Consider the following 21613-nt stretch of genomic DNA (forward strand, 5'->3'; position numbering starts at 1 on the left):
TTAAGTTTGAAGAAACAAAAGGAAGGAGGCAAAAAATTTGAAGATGAAAATAGCATAAATTTAATCAGAGCTGAAGCAAATTATGCTATCAGAATTCTAGTTTGCTTTTAGTCACATAAAACTTATATTTTGATTGTACATTCATTTTTCTTTCTCAAAACATATGAGACTTGATGTATAAGTAAAGAAAGAATGTGTTGAGTGAAAGTTGATGGAACAAGACCTTTAACCATCTACTGCCAGGCAAATCATTCAACTATTGAATTTTGTTAAGGCATCTAAATGCATAATTGGAGTGCATCTCTTAGAACACTTACTTAAACCTACCAACGAATATAGTAGATTGGATTCCTGAGTTCAAACCAAATTCCCATTTTTTATACTGAAAGTAAGATATCAAATAACAGTAAATATTACTATTCATGTTGAGCACAAATAGTTATGTCAAAGAATAGATCTATATCTTAGCATACAAGCTGAGGGGTGGGGGGAGGGGAAGAAAACAGCATTTTTCAGAACAATGGTGTGTTTAAGAACAATGGTATGCACAGCTTCATGTGCGGCTTGAACGGCTCTCCTGCATCTGAATGTTACTTGTATTATCAGCAAAACTCATCTCGAACAAATTTCAAGATTCATTCACTATATGGAAACAGAAAACATACTTTCGGATAAAGAAATTATTTGGTTCACACAGTGACAGGCCGAACAGCTGACTTCTTAGCCCTGCTTTTCTCTCATTAACTCGACAAAATTATCCAGGATTAGTGGCCAAGCAAGGGTCGAGTCATAATTGCTCAAGTCTGGAAAACTTATCTGTTACACAAAAACATCAAGTCAGGAGATGAGACATTAATCTTTTAACGTTCAGACCTCAAAGTCCCCACAAAGCTTCTGATGGAAGCAACTGTCAGATAACAACCAGATTGCTCATATAAGATGACGACACAAATAGGGTAATCAAAAAAAATTGACAAAGTGAACTGAAGATTTACCTCGTTAACAAACCTAAAGAATCCCATCCATTGATCCATGTTTATAACCTTGTAATCAACCTGCGTCTGCATCAGTAAACAAGCACGTAAGTGTACTTATTACTATAATTAAGAAAGATTTACTCTGGCCCTTCACTCTTCTTTGGGTTTTATAATATGACAAAAATGACTAAAATCAGGCATCATTTTCAACGGGACAGTCCCCTTTTACAGCGATGTCGATGAGCATCCACAATTAAAGGAGCTATAGATTGCAGCTGCGATTTTTCGGTAAAACTAATACTTCACACCATAAAAAGAACTCCAAAAGCATCCTAAAGGGCACTATCAAATTCACACCAGTAAAACCTAACAATTATATTCTTCTTGTACCCTGCCGAGCAAATGCACAGTTTAAGTGAATTAAAACTCAGACTATTAAATAGCAAGAGGAGCATAGGGTACTCACTCTCAAATACTGAATCAGAGCATCAACTTGGGGCCGAAATTGAGACCCTAAAACGAGATCCAGCAGGAGACAAATGCTCTCAATGTCTATGCTCTTCTGCTTCTCCTCTAGGAAAAAAAAAGAAAAATTGGTAATCAGAAGAAAAAAAGACACAGTTCAAAGATCCAATTCAATGTCCCAACTTTCACAGCCAGCCCCCGGAACTTGCAACGAATGGGAAAACCATTTAAGAAATAGTTACTGCATGAAAACAAAAACTAAACCTAGCATAAGAGGACATGCTGTTCTTCCCAGCTTCAAAGCCTTATATTTAATTATATACTTTAAAATATTACAAAGCTATTATGTTCTGTTTCATCTTTGTTATCTTTTCAGTCTAAAGCTGATCAATGAATCTTTCCCTCCATGAATTAACATAACTTAATGTTTACATAACAGGCGACAGTGGTAGCACCATACCTGTCAAGCAGTACTGAAATGCATAGGAGTAAAAATCCACAAAATTTGATGGCCTTCTAACCTTGTAGAGAAAAGAAAATGTGGATATTAACAGGAATAGAACAACACTCCTCACAGCAGAAGGGTACCCAAAAATTCACTTAGCATGAGCAGAAGTTAAAATATGACAAGTACCTCCTTCTCAAGTTCTGGAAGTGCTTTTTTCAATTTCTGTACTGTGTCAGCTCTTAATGCTTTGAGGCCTTTCCGCCACTCGTTCTAGTAGTCAAAACAATGGCGAGCCAACGTCAAGAAGCACACAAGCAAGTATAAGCAAAAGAAGTAACAAGCTGAAAAGTAGAGGGCAACTGCATAACATAACAACAATATAATGGGTTCAAATCATTATTTCAGATTTCCAAAAGGAACGAGTGGGAAAATTTTGTTTATCATGCCAAGTCAAACATTCTACAATGACTGGAAATCTGAAATAGTTGCATTCCTAGGAAAAGCTGATATACATGTGTCTTCTTGCATTTTATAAGTGATGGATTCTACTGCTTGCTCAATGAAAGTAAAAAAGTCAAAGCCTAATCTCACTTCGGCACAAAGGCAACCCTCCAGTAAATCTGTGTGCTAAGCTACAACTAATTGGACCGACAACTCAAGCATAATTATGAATCGAGTAACGTAGAGATCCAATTAACATACCATCAGTGATGCTTCATTACAACATCAAACCAATGCATGCCTTTCAATAGTGTAACAGATCAACTAATATCTCGACTTGATTTTCCTACAATAAGCACTTCTTTTAAATGCGAGTGGTGTCTGGTCCAACTTGCGGGCACATCAAGAAAGATTGTGGCTATCGGAATCGAACCAATGACCATCAAGTGCGGATCATAATGTATTCAGTCAAGCTAAGTGGGATAAGCAAATTTGATATCTTCAGGTATTCGCTTAATCTTGTTAGGTAGGTGCTTTTCTTTTAGTATTCGCAGGGAGTCTGCTTTAAAACTGTTCGCCCTGTACCCAATAAGTCCAATTCTAAAAATTCGAAAGTGGATGGCAATATGTGACTCAACTGAAGATCTTCACGTCCAATGTTATACCTATGCATACACATAAGAAATGTATTGAATCAATTACTTTTACTATTCCATCGGTACCTGCTAACTCCTACTAGCACATATGCCAACCTAGAAGATGGAAGAAATAACCTAGTACTAGCACATATGCCAACCTAGAAGATGGAAGAAATAACCTAGTACTTGCTTTCTGCCTCCACTAGGATCTAAAACTGTAATCTCATTGTCCCCCCCCCCCCACTTCATTAACCACCAAACCATTGAGCAACTACTTCCAAACCATTAGCCTGGGATGAGTTCTTAACATAACATTCTCTAATGCGCATGTAAATGTTCAGTTCCGTTGTATTAAATGTCATACTAGACAAAAGAGTATCTCTCCCTATAAAAAAATCTGAACATGCTCAAATAGGCATATCCAAGTCACAGGTGGCAAAAGCATAATTCTTCATCATCCCAAACAAAAAGACGCACATCAATTCCTCCATTTAACTTGCTATGTTTTCCGGGATACAGCTTGGCCTGGGAAAACTATGCGACTGTAATTCTACCTGGCTATTGCTTTTTTCCTATGTTATTACTCTGTTAATCAGCACATGGGCTAAGAGAGGTCAAGCATTTAATAAACTTGAGACGTAGATCAACTTTTCAGCACCCTTGACCTACCCTTTGGTACAAACTTCCTAAGATAACAAGCACACCCATATGCCTGGAGAACAAACGCCAGCTTTATTCAACAACAGCGACGACATACCCAATGTAGTCCCACTAGTGAGGACTAGGGTCACCAGCCTTATTTGACAACTACGGTAATCGAATTAACAGCAATAACAGGTAAGTTGATAGAAACAGCAAAAACAGTGCAGTAGATTCTGAAATGCTAAAGTAATATTAGTACTAGCCAACGCAAATACATACCAGGGAAAAGTATCCTTGTTTTTCAGACTGCATTTTCCTAAAATCAAAGACAATATTTATTAAACCTCTGAAGATCCATGATACTTCATACATACTAACAAGTAATCCGGTATAGGGATCTTACCATGCAAGCATCAATATCCTGACGTCAGTATGTTCGACTTCCAAATCGGAACAAAGAAACTCAATTCCTTCAGGGCTAACAATGAAAAATATAAAGCACATTAATTGATTGCAAAACTGAGGAACTTAAACAAGCTGGTGAAACTGCATTTAAGGCGGAAAAAGTTGGATGACAAACTCAGAGGGGATCCAGGATGGGTTCAGAAATCATTGAGTCTGGACTCAAATAAAAATTATATTTATCCATATTTAGCATATCTCTCAACACATAAACAGGGGTTTGAGGCTTTGAGCCAAAGCTAGTAGGTTCAATTGAACCCAGAACTTATAATGTACATCCACCCCTGAAATATCCATATATTCTTCTCTCTTTATTCAATTCATAACTTTCATGCTTAAAATCTCAGATTTCCTATGGACTACCACAAGTGAAAACAACAAAAGATAACTTGTAATGGTAGGACTATTAGAATATGAACTACACTGCTGGGAAATAAAAATGGTAATGCATACTTACTCAATCATACCAGACGAAGAACTTGCATATGTATGAAATAATTGATCGATACGTTCCAGCTCCTTACTTGCTGCTTTACTTGAAGCTGAGCAAATTGACAACAAAGTGAGATAGTGTAATGCATCTACAGTGCATATAACTAATGCAGCTGGAGTGCATACATTATATTTCAAACATCGAACATAAATGGAAAAAGGAACATTCATGTCCAAGAGGTCTAAATAGACCAGTAGAATAGTTCTGAAGCACTATGAAAATGCTTCAGCCGCTACAAGGCAAACACCAAATCAAATTGATTTTCTTAAAGATCAAATACAGCAGAAAAATATATTCAAAAGCTTCTCGATGTAGACAATAAAAACAACATAGATACGACAAAGAATTTCTTTTAGATGACCTAGAAATCCTTATGGATCCAACCTTTAGGGTCAACTGTAGCCTCCAGACGGATTAATGGAAAGAGGATGTTATCTTGGGATGAACTCAATGATTACGCCTTCATTTTTAGTTTGAGCTCAGGAGGAAGAGTGATTAAAACTTAAAAGGTGAGCCGGTGAAACCTTAATGCACTACAGGAAATGGGAGAAAATAAATTTCTAACATATAGGGTTCGTTTTCTTTATCTATTGTTCAGTTAAATGAGGATTCTCATGATCACAAAAAGCTTGGCAGTGACACTATTCTACCTGTGTGATTCATAGCTGTTTCAAATTGTTATAATAACCAGTCTTCTGCAGCACGCTCACCACACCAGATGGTTGCTACTAGCACTTACACAATCACCTTAATAATTCAATAATTCCCATATCTAATCAAACAACAATCGAAAAACAATGCAGTTCAAGTTATTACACTAAAACCCTATTATCATGAACACTTGACTCAACTCTATATAAATTTCCAAAGTCGGAAGCCGCTAACGCAAATTGAATCATCAATTTTCAGCTATGTCCACTCCAAATTCCAAATTCCAATTTCCAAGGGGTCTACCTGATCTACAAGGGAAGGAAGGGAGTTACACATGATCTATGAAACTCTAACAATCAGACAGGCATTAGAGAGGAAGGCAATTAAAATTGTGGGAAAAGATGCATTGAAATCAATGATTAAATAAAAAATTGAGGAAGAGGAAGAATTACCAGAACGAAACAAATCGGCGGCAGGATTGGTGGATGCTGCAGAACCAGTTAAACCCTTTTTGGAAGAAGTACGAGGCATCTTAAGCGAAGAAGAAAAAGAAAAAAATTGGTGTAAAGAAGATGTTGATCCTCGGAGTGAACGGTCCAAGGGTCTCGAGAGGACTCGGAAGCGTAGAGGGTGAATATATATATGTGTGTGTGTGTGTGACGCACTCTCAAAGGCGGCGTACGTGTGTCAGTAGAAAAAGAGGAAGCTTCGCTGGCGATTGGGATCCACGAATTACAAATTTCAGCTGATACAGGTATGTAATTTCTATCTAAGTTAATATAATCCGAATCTTTAAATATTATTATTTTATAAAAATATTATTTAATTAATAAATTTTAAAAGCACAGATATTGAGTAAAAAGATTTATTTTGATTTTATTGTTTGGAGATGAAATCTCAAAAAATTTAAATGAATCCTTTTGTGTATATCATATTCATGAAATCTGAAGTCATGATTAATAGTCTTAGTTATCTCAATAAAATAAAGTATGTTGGATTATCCAAGTGAAAATGATACAAAACCAATTACGCATAAGAAAACACTTATCGCATCTAGAATTCTTTAAAATTGTTTGATGCAATTCAGAAAAATCACAAAGAAGTTTTTGAATATAATAAGAAAAATTAGGAATGAACTTCACCTATATTTAGATTTTAACAAAACAAAAAACACTAGAATCGTATGTAGTACCCATAAAACAAAACAAAAAACGCTAGAATCGTATATAGTACCCATAACCTAATGGACTAGGGGACTTCTAATCCTAGGGACATTTTGGTCAAACACTAAAATCATATCTTACTGAATCGTCTTAAATATTTTTGTAATTTTAAAATATTATATAATATTAATGAAATCATATATTTAAATTGTCTTAATATCTTTTTCTCATTTTATTTTTACTTATTATTTAAAAATTTTATTTTGTTTTTTAATCTTTATCTTTTAATAAGGTTCTACCCATACTTCACTTTTCTTATATGTTTTAAAACTCTACAATATATTATGAAACAATAAAGAACAACCATCAAAATAGAGAAAGAAATAATAGCAGGTCCTGACATAATTAATTTCCCAATATAACTTATTTTCAAATCAAATGACCCCTTGCCACTTTCATCATCACTCGTTTAAAACTTCATTTAAAAAATATGTGAAGAATACTTACGGTACTAAATGTAACCTATAGCCAAATAACCGAAACTTTCGGGCTCGCCAAAAGCATGTTAACGTGCAAGTACTATTAAACCAAATCAGATTCGGATACATTGTAAACATTCATTAAACCGCAATGCAAACTTGTCCAGCAAAACCCAAACTTTTATAAGTACAGGATCTACTTATGAATGAATACACAAACTACCAAAGGTAACAGAAGTCCTAGGGGAGAAGGATTATCACATAATTGGTTGTTACTACACAAATGTTGACATTTTTATGACGTATAAACATACAAAATTTCGTTGTTAAAATCGAGTTATGGGGCTTGAAAAAAGAGAGCTATGACGACACCTCAGAAAGGTAAGATGTAAAAAGTGACACAGCATCCTGCAAATGGTATGCGCGTGTAGATTCAGGTATAGGTGCTTTGAATATGGTATCGTAGCAGCTTAGCTGGACCTCATTTGATGAACTTCTACCGCTACCAGAAAGCAGCAAACTGCATATCTCCTCAGCCATTTTCGAATAAACCACCCTAGAGACAATAAACATCCATTAGCTCAAACTTGTTATTTTAGGTGCTTAAGCATAGAATAAATGGACTTAAAGCATTCAAGGATCATGTCAAATTTTCATGTTTTATGGAATGATTTACACCTCAATATAAACCAGTTGACATAAAGCTCTACTGATTTAACCATAGGTGAGAAGATTTTAGGTGACCTAGGGCCATAAGTTAACACACTCTAAGGGCAGTAGAAACATAGAAAACAAAATAGTGAAAATATTAATTACTACATGCAACAATTCTCTCTTTATAACATCCATGCACCAAATTATTATTTTGAATTTTAAGGCCGAGTACCAAAGAGACACCTTTACTCGCATCGATTTGTAACTTTGTATTCCCAACCGCATTTTTCATCCATATACTTCAGCTTGATCAAAACAAGTCCTCGTGACAGTTGACGAGCTTATGTGTGGTATTAATTAGGCTGAATTGGACAAGGTAAAAGTACAACACTCTAATTGCAACTCTTCAGTTCCTTTACCCAACTCCTCTCACGTCCTTCAATTCTATTATCTCCCTTACAAGAAATCAGACGGGGACTTTTATGTGTTGGTTGTTGTTGATGGTGGAGATTGAATCATTGAACAGCTAAGATGATTTGACTCTTGGTTTAATTTTGAAATTTGAAGTGGTAATGATGCAGGGAAAGGAAGAGAGGATAACAGGTATCTGTAAGGGTGAAGGCTTTGGGGCTTGAAGGCAGGAATCGGATAGCAAGCGAAAGACCCAGATGAGTCATCTGAACTGGTAACTGGCAGTAACTCTTTCTGTGTTTCCGGTGACAGAAAAATATTAGGAAATTCTGCTAAATATTCGACACATTGAAGTAAAAGAAATGTGAGAAAACAGTAGGAGGACAAGGGAGTTTAGGATGTGGAAATTTGTTTGTATGGATTTTTTTGAAAATTGTGGTATTTCTTGGTTGTTTATTGTGATGATTAGTTTATTTCTGGCTGACGTTATAAAATAAGGGGAGATGTACAGGGGAAGTGAAGGAGGAAGAGGATTTGTTTGGTTTTGGTTGAAGAAGATGACGTATCAGGAGTTTGTCTGATGTGGATATGATAAGTAATCCACGTCAAGGTGAATGTGGAACTCGCAAGGTTAGAGGCATTTGAAAGACTTATTTTGATCAAGTCGAAGTGTTTGGATGAAACCCCATAGATTAGGGGAGCAAAAAAATAAATCGGTACATGTATAGGTGTCTATTTGGCCAATCGACCTTTACAAATGGTAAGATGCACCTAATATGAGTTCCGCTAAGCATGGCCAGTCTCAACCCTAGAAAATGGGAAAGGTTTGGTAGGTTAATATGAATCCTTCGGATACTTAGACATGAATAGATTGGAAATAATTCAAGGAATTTATGCAGCCAACAAAGGATTCCTATAAACAACCCCTTTTTAGTTAGGGATTGAAGCGTAGTTGAGATGACACTAGCTAATGAACAGGGTTGAAGTATTTATTTTTTTGGAACTGGAATAAGATATATTCATAAAGATGGCATTACAAACAAAGTTGAAGTCTTATACCAGCTAGATATGATCTTAGGGATGAGTAACGTAGTTTATCGTTGTCTCCAAAAGTTGTGTCCATTTTATATGATGATTTATCTTAGCAGTTTGTTCCAGGATCCATGTAAAAGACAAGAAATTGAACAAATTTATTGGTCTTTACCCTTAATAGCTAGGAGGGGTCAAGAAAGAAATTCAGCTCCTGCGTATAGATGACACTAGTATGTTTTGCCTAGATATAGGAGGTGTAATTAAATATATTAATGACACTGAAAACAAAGAGCATTTCCACTCCATAGCCCAGCCCCATTTAAATTCACTAAATGTGAAATAGGAACATCAAATATTTAAATGTAGGTACCAGACACAGGAAGCTAATTTCTCTCCATCCCTATACTATTTTAAGAAAATAAAGAACAAATGACTTCTTACCTCACATTCTGGATTTATTCATCTAAAAAAACAATACCATGTGGATGTTAATGCTTTTATTTTTGGTAATTGGTAAGTAAAGATAAATTAATCCCATATTTAGAACTTATCTGAACCAGTTTACTATCCTAGATAACAAATCTCTCACACTTTGATATGAAAAATAAGGGTTCAATGAGATGGTGGAAAAGAGACGGGGGTTTCACAGGAAGCAGTCAACTTTTCAAACCACATATTTCAGTATTAACAAAGTAATATCGAGTAACATTACCTCGCTTTGACAGGCAATCTGTTTGTCCAAACAGCCAAAGAGTTGTTTAAGCGACTGATAAAGTCTGCACAAGCATTGTCTTTGTTTTCGATAGTGTCCTGCCAATAGAAATGTGTGCTTTGTCAATCTCTTAAAAGATATAAGAATAGCTAGGAGATACTAGATAGGATTATAAGCTTCAACCAATAATCTTGAACAGGTATTCGCTCTACTTCCTATTACTATGCAGAGAAAAGACAGTAATCACTTCTCATGAGATTGACCAGTATCAATTGAGCAACAATAGAGGTTAGATCCAGTTCATGAACTGTGCTCCAACTAGGATGAAATTCCTTTATTCAGAAGTTGTCTTCTAGTCACTTACAAGTTGATCATTTTGATCAAGCTGTACAGCTAGTGAGCTACAGCTAATATCTCATTCCCATTCCAGTTTTCCTATCATTAAATACATGGGCTTCCCACAACCACCAGAAAAAAAAAATTGTCCATGCAACCATCACGTAAGCACACTTGGATCTAACGAGTTTAACAACTTCACGAAATTAGAGAACAAGGATTCAAACACAAATAAGTAGATTATAGAGAAATTTCATATTTACTTGATTCATAGTGTCACTGTCCTCCAGCAAAGAACTTCTCAACAAATAAAAAGATATATATATTCCAGCTCCCAGATCCCAATCTTCAATTTCTGATTTGTGATCCTCCATGGATGCTGCTAGCCTCCATATTTCTGAGTGTTCTTCTGTGTATAAACAATGTTAGAATGATTTAGCACATCAATTTTTATTGAAATTCAAGGTTGAAAATTGAGATACTTCTAAAGCAAACAGAATGTAGTCAAGAGTTCTTCATCAACACATCAAACTCAGTCCTCCGTGCAGTTACCAAATTTGATTAGCACTTATTACATTTAAGTGTGGTTTATCACGCTCATGAATCATAATAACTTCATTGCATATACCACGATTCGCTCTCTCACATTAACAGTTATTACCATGCGGTGGGTGGCTTATTCAGCCCATGGATAATTCCATTGTATACACCATGATTTTCTAAAATACGCACTTTGAGTAGAAGAGAAAATAGCAATGGCCATGCCCTCCCTCTCTCTCTCTTTGATAAGTAAGAAAATGATAATTTATTCATGTGGGATAAATGATAAATCTGTGAAGAAGCCTGCAAATCAAATAGGTGATGCATAATTGCATATCACAGTATATGAGTAAAAAACAAATTGTATAGTGAGTCATTTAGACTTGAAGGCGACTCAGACTGCCATAGAAAGACAGCTTTTATGGTATCCGTGTTTCGTTAATCCTATTCAAAAATATTTAACAAGGTTCACATAAGAATAAGATTGATGATGGAAGAAGATAGGGGAAACGCAAAGCCGGCAGAAAAGCATCCCAATGGAACTGAACTGAGGTTATAGGATCACTACAAACAAATATTGAACAGATATGTCTTAGGTACATGTGCTGAATAATGAAATAGCAAGATATAAAGATGAATCTAAAAGATCGACAAGATATAAAGATGAATCTAGAGATTAACAAATCTATACCTGATAGAAAAAGAGAATGAGCAACTGAAGTCATAAAAATAGTGTGCGCTTTCTGCCACTTTCCGCACTCCAAAAAGTGTTCTAGGGCTTTGGGGAATTCAGAGTAATAATTAAAATATGTTGCCTGCAATGGAGTAAGACAAGGATGAAAAATATGATGCAAGTAGAAAAGTGATCCCACACCAGTGACAATCAATTGCACCAAAGGACTAACTTGAAGTTAAAGTACCAGCATTCAACTAAAGCATTAAAACCGAAATACACACTGGAAATTTCCCTCCACAATTTCAGCATATTGATAAACCATCTTGTCAGAAACAGCAAGCAAAAATACCGCAGTAACATAGATTGGCTTTGACTTGCCAGATAGTGGAAAGTGAGAAGCATGGATTAATGTAGAACTGAAATAAAATAAGGGCACCGACTCACCAGAGCCTCGTTCAACCATGCTGATGGAATACCTAGATCCTCCATAAATTGCCGCTGCAAGTCCTGAGAACTCCAAGTTTCACAGTACTGGAAGAGTATTTCCCTAATAAGAGCAGCTTGCAAATAAGGACAATCTTCACGGTGAGGCATGTGAAGTACCACATAGACAGCCCAATGACATTGACCAAGGCATAGCAGCTGAGAAATGAAACTAATGTCTAGCACATGAAGATCATTAGAACTGAAAGCACCAATGGCTTCTAAAACAGCTCGCTGATGCCAGATCATATGGTAGTCAAGGGGATCATTTGTTGAAGCAAAGGCACTGAACATCGTCTTTAGAGCACTGAAATCAATTTCTTGATTGGCATGAAGAAGCATAAGATAGTAACCGAGGTCAAAATGTTTAACTGCATTCCAATTCATTGACACTTCTATAGGTCCTTCATCAATATAAACTGGAACTGGAGACGGAGCTTTTCCTTCATTGAGAAGCCTCTGATATGTGCGGAACACAATAGGCAATTCAGTTTCTGGTGGAAGCTGATACCACATCAACAACCCCAGAAACCTTTTCCAGTCAATGTCTACATCATGCAATGCTCTATGAATGTTGCCAGCAACCAACTCAAGAACCCTAATCCTCTCTGTCTCAACAAAATTGAAGTCCAACCCATTCACTCTCCAAATATCAAGCTGCCTAGCAACATCAGAACGATTAACCATCGAACCACCAGCTTGGCTAAGAAGACATGCAAGCCGCACATCTCCTCTAGAAGCTGCCAGTTCCACAGCAGCATCCAGCTGCCGACCAGTTAGAAGTAAAAACATATGTTGTAGATCACTTGAATCATTCAAAGAACTTACTTCTTCCTGTACCCTGTGACAAACACTCTCTTGCAACCAATAGCTGAATTCTGCTCTCCTTATCAATGGAAGTGCTTCTCGATCAACATCTGCAGCAGTTTCTCTCGCATCAGGTATCATATCTTCCTCATCCTCATCTTCAAGAGACTTTAATTGCCCACTCAATTGTCTTGTCGAGAAAAGCACTTTTATTAATTCCCAAATCATTGCTTGGTGCATCAGAAGAACACGGGATGCTGGAGATAAGTCAGGAACCTCCAATTGCCTCTCAATGACACCAATATAGCTCCGACATACATCTGAAAGTATTAGACGATCACACACAAGTCTTTGAAGCTTTAACACAAAGGGTCCCTCCCCGAACTCTTTGGTTTCATGAGTAATTTCCTTGTGAAGATGGAGGGCTGAATCAAAACACAAATCAACAAGTTCCTCCCTGACCTTTTTATTTTCATCTCTAGCTACTTGGTCAAATGCAACCTTCTCCAAATTGATTATTGAGGACAAAGACTGATTGTCTTTACTACCAACTGGAGCGCCAGAATGAATAAGAACACCATTAGGCCCCCAGCCAACTCCAAATGATCTACCCATGAACAACCCCGCATCAACAACATTACAAGAGTAGGTTCCACTTATAGGTGTTTGCTGCCTGACATCCAGCTTGAAACCTTCAGTCTTTGTTGTCTTTAGAAGCACACCCTTATTTTGTTGGGTCAACAAAATGGACCCAGGTGAGTCCGAGCCAAAACTACCATGTTTGTATTCAATCAAGGCCAATGGAGTCTTGCGAGTTAAAGGTGGACTAACTCTCTGGAACTTATGCTGCAAAGGGGATTTTGAAGATTCTATACCGAATTGTGGTTTTCTATCAAAAGGAACACCAGGATAATCATCTATATCCTCTTCTTCTGCTGGAAACATCAGCATTCTCATTTCTTTCATCTTTACAGGATCTAACCCAAGATGAGCAGGAAGAGAATGTGAGAGGTCAGTTGTATTGGCTAAACAGGTTTCTTCATCAATGTCAGAAACGTCTGCTCCGATCATATCCGCAGGATCTTGAACTTCAGGAGACACACCATCAATAATCATATCTTCATCTTCTTCCTCATCATTCAAACCAAATCTGCTGAAATGCTGAACGAAGAATTTCCATTCTCCATTTGATGGATCAAATGAGATAAAACATGCTCCTTGTCTCTCTGTTCTAAGTCTTAATTTCTCCACCAGATCTCTAGAAGAATCCACGTCACAGTGTTTGGAGGATCGTATTTCCAGTAGCAAAGTTACTTCAGCAGGCTTGTTAAGCCCCATGCCAACTGGGGGCTTGTCATTTTCATCTTCATATACAATCACCTCATGTTTGCTAAACTTAACAATTCGATCCAAATCCAACCCCCTAACATCTGTTTCCCCAGAAAATTTTACAAATCCATAACCAAACCTCCCAACAGTAAAATTTTCAACTTTACTGCAATACCCTGAACTCATAAGCTCCCTAACAGCCAATTCACTCAAGCATGGCTCAGTAAAATAATCAGGAGATCGCAAGGTAGGTAAATCAGCTTCGTTCTCGCCCAAAATCTGATCTAAAGCAGAAATTTTTCTTCTTTTACATTGTGACTGAGAAACAATAAGTTGTTCAGGATTCCCTAAATCAACCTCCATTACTATGTTACTTCTTCCAAAATCTCTACAAGTTTCGTTACAAATGCCTGATAATCAAATTCAAATGCACATATTAAACTTACATGGGTAACGCAACAGTAACAAAAAATTGGCATGGCTCAGACTAAAGAGTTAAGGGCATTGAATGCGGGAAAACGAATCAAAAAAAGAAAAAAACACAAAGCAGCTCCCAAAACCCTAATAAGTTCGAATGAATCTACCACAGATAACGACGAAACAGAAGTAAAATATGGAATGAGCTTACCTTCGACTAATGATACAACAATTAGGGATTCTTAGTTTCCTTAACTTGACAGAGTTCGTCTTCATGAATGTGGCTGAGACTGTGGAGCGAGACGAAGGGTTTTAGCTTTGCTTTCTCAATTTTCCCAAACTCCCGCCCCTACCCCTCTTGCGAACACTCTGGTCACTAGCACGTGCGGGCACGTGATGTGATAAAGGGTAAAATGGGAACTTGCATCTTTTTTGGATTCTTGTCGAGTTAAGTTATTCATTTGTTTGGTGTGATGTATAAAAATAAATAGCAACGGGATAAGAAATAGTGATCATATCAAACTTGTATATCTTGTTTGTTATTATATTTGGAAAACTTATCTCACCGTTATATAATAGTGATGAAATAAATTATAGAATAAGTTATACTATAATAGCTAACTGCAAGATAATTAATCTTGAGATAACTTATCTCTAACTAAACTAAACGAGAGTATTAAATTTTAGCGAAAAGTAATACTATCTTGTTTTGTAGTAGTGGTTTGCTAAACTATTAAATTCAATACACCTAATAAGTCATCGTGGGTATGATTTTGTAATTTAAAATTTTGGATAATTAATATATATATTATGATGGTATTTATGTATATTTTATGTAAGATTAAAAAAATTGTATAATTAATACATAAATGAATAAAAGCAATTAATTCTTACGTGAAATAGTATATAATTTTCTCATAATTAATATTTATATTGCTGATATTTGTATAACTTTAATCGTCTTTTAAACAACCATTTTGTTCTCGTTTGATTCATGAACGAAAATATATCTGATTTACAATGCAACATTTATAATACTAGAATTAATAATTTTTGACTATGTAGTACAGATGTTTTGTTTAGTTCCTTAATTGAAAAATGATATATATATATATATATATATTTGTTTACTAAAAATAATGTGTTTAGTTATTAGAAATTGAATTAAGTTGGTTGAACTTTTGTTTTGGGTTTTAACATTGGACTTTGTGAAGAGATTTTCGGGTATATATGTCATTTGATTATTTTAATTGAGAATTAGTTATTGATTTTGGTATTATGATCCCATAATCTCACATTCTGAAATAAACAATTATTGACTAAAAATAAATTAAAATAATTCTACATTTTATCAAAATAATAATTATATCATTAATTATTTTAACTTCAATATTTGTATCGGATAATTCTAATAAGTTGAACAACCTATGTTAGAAGTATTTGGAGTGAAACAACAATTTACTTACAAAAGCACTGAGAGAAAAAAAAAAAAAAAGAGCAGTAGCTAAAATCCCAATAATGAAATTTTATGCATGAGTGTCATCATTTTGCCTAACGTAAAATCTGCATTCATCATTAACAAATTTTTTTTTTAAACACACCATGTTTTATATAAGTACTTGTTACTTTAGTCACATCAAGAAAGGACCTACAATGAATATGGTATTGCAAATTCATGCATGCATAATGATCGAGAACAAATTCATATTCTCATGATTTGTATTTAAAAATCACTTCATGAACATTGAAAATTTAAATTATGAATCAATATATACTCTCAATTGAATATAAGTATGAATAAAATATTCGAGCAAAAATAATAAATTAATATCTCTAATAAATTGTCATCATTTTATACCTATATTTGGTATCGCTTTCTTCTTTGCAAATAAGCATATGATTACAAGTGAAAATACAAGTCCCTTTTGTTGTATCTGTAGTTGCTCGTGGTAAGTCTAATCATAGAGGAAAATAAAATTATAGTAAGTTCATTAATAATTATGTGAAGTACTTCATTTTACATGAAACTTTGTATTCATAGATATATTGCATTTGGTAGTTTAGAATTGTAGTTTCAAGTAAATTATTTTAATTTTGAACCACGGTATATATAATACTTATATAAATATATTAATTTTAAATTTTCGTATGAAAAAGAAGTAAGCTTTAGCAGAGTGATCGATAGTCTGGTAAACTTTATTAAAGTTTACCGTCGTGTATAAGGTTCAAATTCCATCGTGAAACTTACCTTTTCTTAGCTTCTCTTTTGGCTAAAAAAAAAACTTAACCTTTTATATCTACAAAATATATATTACTACTTTTTTTAATTTGTGTTTTGTTATTATTTTTTTCACACATTTATAATTTATTTTCAAATATCCTTGATAAAAATCTTAAATCTATCACGATTTACGTAGCAATCCAACTCCAGACTAATTGTTTATCGCTCCTAAAATTTTACTTGAGACAACTTTGCAGAAATTTGGTACTGTTACATCAAAATCACTGCTCGAATGAAACATACATATGATATAACACAAATAAATATATACTACGTATGGCATATGTCTATTTAGAGATAAAAGTCAAATATTTCAGCTATATTACAAAACTAAGAATTAAGACAGCTAGCAGAGAGACGCGTGCAGGGAAAATAAAAAAGCGGCTTCAGGATCAGATTCAAATTTTATCGGATTTTCATTTTTAAGATGATATTTTTTTTAATGGAAAGAGATATTTAAAATTGATCTATTCCAAAATTTATTACTATGTAGAAACATATTATCCTTCCTTAGTTAAGCTAGATTATGACTTTAACAACCCCACGAGTAGAGGTGGAGACAAAATACCTTCTTTTAGAGAGAATATTGTGGTTTAAAATCAATTTATATAACAGATAATTTATTGTTTCAAATTATTTTATGAAGAATTAAAATAAAATTTTTTAAATATTTTTTTTAGATATATATGAATGATTAAATAAAAGATATTTGAATCTTCTTTTCAATGCTATCAAATTTGCTAAATTTCGAATTTGAACGGAGAGATATGCCCATGTATATGTATGGTCTAATACATGAAACTCATGTCCTTATGCTACGAGGATAAGGTCACATTTTCTTATGTAATTATTGTCCTTGTCAGTCAAATATGTACATGAATGCATATATATGGTAATAATCTTAGGAAATATGCATTTTTAAATAGAGACAATTTTAAGATTTGAAAATTCTGAATATAGTATGTTCTTTTAATATTCAAAATTTTATAAAAAGAGTGTCAATATTTCACATTGAAAAACTATATCAACAATTTCTTTCACAAGTCAGGCTCCGTCTTGTTAATGTAGTCAAAATTTTAGTTAGAAGAAGCCTGATATTCGATTCTAGTGGTTAATCCTAACATTTTTTAATAATAAGTTCACAAAACAGGATGTCTATCGATTAAAAAATGGATCCAATAAATTCAAACTTACATCCTAAAGAGAAAAAATATGAGCTTTAACAATTAAAATGCACCTTGCATCGTACCACAGTTAATATTTATACGATTCATATAAAATTGTGGTATCTTCGTTTATATCACTTGTGGAATTTCATATTGTGCGTCAAGCATGCTTTCGCCACACAACCATGAACATTATTAGTTTTGAGATTTAAATAATTATAAATTTTTGATAGAATTTTTAAATATCTTGAGTTATTAATTATTGTGATTTTTTTAGTATTTTTTACATATTTTATAAATATATAATATTATTTTAAAAATTAAAATTTTATGCGTAAATTCATATCAAAACTTCGAAAAATGAAAACATACAAGGAGTAAAAGGTCCACTATATTCCTAAATCCTAACTTCGTATTCTTATTTGTCTTTCACCAAAACTAGAGTACAACTTTAATAATCCATATTCTTGTATCCACACAAACTCCTTTCCTTTTCTACCTTTTCTTTTATAAAAATACAATAATTTGTTTTCTTACTGATATTCTATCCTTTGTTCCGGTTCATTGAGAGAAAAAAAAAGAAAAGATATTTTTACATTTAATTAACTTTGTACTCTCCTTTTCACTGAGAATTTTTTTATAATCCTATAAATATTATAATAAAATATATTCACATAAAAAACTTTTTCACTAAATTACACATCAACTCAAATTATATTGCATAAAAGAAAACAAGGAAAAGCTATATAAAGTACCATCAAAGGTTTGTCATGCAATAAAAATAACAACTGCTTCCAAAATATATTTTTAATAGCTAAAGTAAATACGAATTCAAATTAATCGAACTTTGTACATGGACCAACCCCATAATAATTTGGAGGCGAAAGCCAAAAGAGTCGCTTACAAAAGCCCCTGAAAACCTTTAACCTTCTTCCCCTGCATCTCTTATACTAATCACTTCCCTTGCTTTTATAAACTCTAAATTTCCCCATGTCTCGACCACAACAAAAATATCGAGGTGTTCGCCAGCGCCATTGGGGATCTTGGGTTTCTGAAATTCGTCATCCTTCATTGTAATTCTTCTCCCTCTTTCTCTTTTACTTGCAATTTGTTTGATCAGTCAAGAGCAGAGCTAGCTTAGAGTTGTAGATTTGGTAACAACTTTATATTTGTTTCAGTGGTCAACTTAATGATCATTGTTAGTCAGGAAATGAAAATCTTAATAGTTCAATTGATTGGCTATCTGAACTCCAATATTTAATTTTCCATATTGTAATCTCCTCCATCGCTCTAATGTAACAAAAATAATCATTTGGTAGTATTATTTTTGGTGAATTTTAATTAATTTTACTATGGTTGTACAGGAAAACACGGATATGGCTGGGAACCTATGAGACATCAGAGGATGCTGCGAGGGCATATGATGAAGCAGCAAGACTCATGTGTGGTTCAACAGCACGCACTAATTTCCCATACAATGCAACAGAATCTTCAAGGTTTCTGTCTTCTGCTTTGATAGCTAAACTTCAAAGATGCAACATGACATCTCTCACTGCTACGTCAAGAAGACCTGGAAAGACAAGATTGGAAGATAAAAAAGAGAACGAGATATCCACGCTTATTAGAAACAGGGGAGATGGAGAAGAAAGGCAGAGTGAGAATGCATCACAACAATACATGAAGGCACTTGAAGATGAACATATAGAACAGATGATTGAGGAATTGCTTGATTATGGATCTATTGAGATGTGTTCTGTTCCCAATGAATAAGACATAATAAATGCAATAATTAGCATCAAATGAAAATTATTCCGTACGTTTCTGTCTGTTTTTATTTGTCCACTATACTAAACAATTTAATCTCTTTATTAGAATTTGTGATTCGAAAACAAGTGTGAACTCATGGAGGAGTGATATGATCCTTTTTTTCTACAAAATTCTGAAACTTAACAGACACAGATACCTTGGGAAAGCAGTAAACTTTTTGACTATTGATTTTTTTTTTTTATGTTCTTTCTTCTTGGACTAGATCTGGTGAATCCACAACCAAATAATTCAATAGCAGAAATGTTGCATTCATAACAAGGTAATATCAACAATTTACGTAGCCTCCTTCAACTTTCAAAATCAAATAATTCAATTTTTATTATAAGACTTTTAAAATAAATTTAAATATTTAAAAATTACATAAAACATTGTAAGTTCTAATCTTATAATATTTGAATACACGTGACTCACAAAATCATGCTAATCGTTCCTGTATTGTTTCAATTTTATCGTGTGTCTCATAAGTGAATGCATCCTAACCTATGCATTGTGCGATAGACCTAAATAATACAAAGAGACAAAAAGAGATTGGAAATGCGATCAAAATAGTCTTTTCTTTCATATCAGTAACAGTACATTAAATAGGAAATGCCTAATTGAATTTGACAAAGACTACGATTAGAATGGTGACATCTTAACTTATATTATTGAACAATAATACATCAATTGAAACAATGTCAAATTAGTTGAAATTTGAAATATAAAGGTGAATACACAAGCTATTATGAAAACCAGAAATTTAAATACGTAGCATAAATGCAAATTGAAGGGAGGCTTTGTAAAAGTACCTTGTCTACTTTTAATTGTTATATTATCTGTTTTAATAGTTAATTTGATGAATTTTTAAAATTAAATTAGATTATATTAATTTAATATTTTAAGTAAAAAAAATAGATATTAAAAAAGTAAACAAAAACTACAATAAATTACAAACCTTTTTTTTTGCTAACATCATGAAATGTTAATTACGGTTCATGGAAAAGTCTTTTTGACCAAAAAAAATTTAGCCAGAATTTAATCAGAATAGTATTTTAACAATTATATTTTATCTGTTTAAATATTTTTATCCTTTTAATTTTAAACATTTTAAGTAAAAAATTCAAAAAAAAGAAATTTTTAATAAAAAAATATTTTAAAATTTCTAACTTGATTATATTTAAAATTGCGGTGTACCATACAAGAGTGATAACTAAATGAGGAGTGTCTTTCGGGCAAGTATTGTTTGGCTTTCATCCCGACACGTGCATATTAGTTATGACGTGACATGGTTCAAAAATATTTCGATTTGTTTGCGACTCCATGTAAATTTTTATTTCCTCTATTTTATTTTATGTGAAATTTTATATTTTTTTTCTGTTTTATTTTATGTAGAATTTTTTATTTTTTGAGAGTTAAATCATTTAATTTTAACAAGATATTTACGTATAAATTTTTAATTTTTTTAAAATAAATTTTATATATTTGTAAACTACGTAAAGAGTGTTATAACTTACAACAATTGATAATTAAAAATATTAAAAGTATCTATGAAAAAATTATAATAAAAAATAGATTTATTTAATCTTTTAATGCGAAAGTGACACATAAAAATGGGACGGAAAGAGTATAATATTTCGTACATATTTTTAAAGTATATTATGATATTTTGTGCATATGAAAAATTTTCATGCTTAATATGTTTTATATTTGTATACATATATATTAATAGCCTTTTTTATATTTTATTCTGGTCATTTACTTTTACTCCGCTTGACATTTACCATAAATTTATATTTTTATATTATGATATTTTAATTTATATTCAGATATGATTTCAGTTTCTAGAGAAATCATGAGGCATAAGTTTGATTAATAAAATCAATCCACAGAAGTATAAAAATAAAGACCAACATGTTTGAATGAAAAACATGCAATTCTTTGAATCAATTCTCAATTTTATTGTAAAGTTAATTATAAATGCTAACTCATCCAAGTGTTTAAACTAAAGACAAATTTCACATAAATAATATATTTAATAATTAAGGAAGTATACAGAATCTACGTATACCAGCTCAAAAAAAAAATAAACAAAGTATTCATCGAG

General features: G+C 33.3%; 3 protein-coding genes across 5 annotated transcripts; 1 reads left to right on the plus strand and 2 right to left on the minus strand.

The window, feature by feature from the left end:
* Nucleotides 1-352: 352 nt before the first annotated feature.
* On the minus strand, nucleotides 353-5875 carry LOC107013690 (DCN1-like protein 4). Of its 2 annotated transcripts, XR_003577406.1 has the most exons (10): nucleotides 5670-5875; nucleotides 4531-4615; nucleotides 4015-4089; nucleotides 3891-3927; nucleotides 2077-2160; nucleotides 1903-1963; nucleotides 1444-1550; nucleotides 996-1061; nucleotides 666-816; nucleotides 353-583 (listed from the first exon to the last, which is right to left on the minus strand). XR_003577406.1 is itself a non-coding variant. In XM_027915517.1 (9 exons), exons 1-9 carry the CDS (start codon nucleotides 5746-5748, stop codon nucleotides 721-723), a joined length of 690 nt encoding a protein of 229 aa, XP_027771318.1. In that variant the 5' UTR covers nucleotides 5749-5875; the 3' UTR covers nucleotides 353-720. The 2 variants fall into 2 exon arrangements, 1 of the variants encoding a protein (XP_027771318.1); XM_027915517.1 differs by having other exon boundaries at nucleotides 353-816.
* Nucleotides 5876-6941: 1066 nt separating this feature from the next.
* LOC107013681 (nuclear pore complex protein NUP96) lies at nucleotides 6942-14617 on the minus strand. Of its 2 annotated transcripts, none has more exons than XM_015213552.2 (6): nucleotides 14468-14617; nucleotides 11665-14249; nucleotides 11236-11359; nucleotides 10268-10410; nucleotides 9669-9766; nucleotides 6942-7415 (listed from the first exon to the last, which is right to left on the minus strand). In XM_015213552.2, exons 2-6 carry the CDS (start codon nucleotides 14200-14202, stop codon nucleotides 7220-7222), a joined length of 3099 nt encoding a protein of 1032 aa, XP_015069038.1. In that variant the 5' UTR covers nucleotides 14203-14249; nucleotides 14468-14617; the 3' UTR covers nucleotides 6942-7219. The 2 variants fall into 2 exon arrangements, with proteins under 2 accessions (XP_015069038.1, XP_015069037.1); XM_015213551.2 differs by having other exon boundaries at nucleotides 6963-7415; nucleotides 10268-10413.
* A 3957-nt stretch (nucleotides 14618-18574) lies between these two features.
* On the plus strand, nucleotides 18575-19574 carry LOC107013692 (ethylene-responsive transcription factor ERF003-like). Its single transcript, XM_015213564.2, has 2 exons — nucleotides 18575-18776; nucleotides 19068-19574. Exons 1-2 carry the CDS (start codon nucleotides 18694-18696, stop codon nucleotides 19471-19473), a joined length of 489 nt encoding a protein of 162 aa, XP_015069050.1. The 5' UTR covers nucleotides 18575-18693; the 3' UTR covers nucleotides 19474-19574.
* Nucleotides 19575-21613: the final 2039 nt, after the last annotated feature.

The sequence above is a fragment of the Solanum pennellii genome, chromosome 3 (genome assembly GCF_001406875.1).
Source record: "Solanum pennellii chromosome 3, SPENNV200".
Lineage (NCBI taxonomy): Eukaryota > Viridiplantae > Streptophyta > Magnoliopsida > Solanales > Solanaceae > Solanum > Solanum pennellii.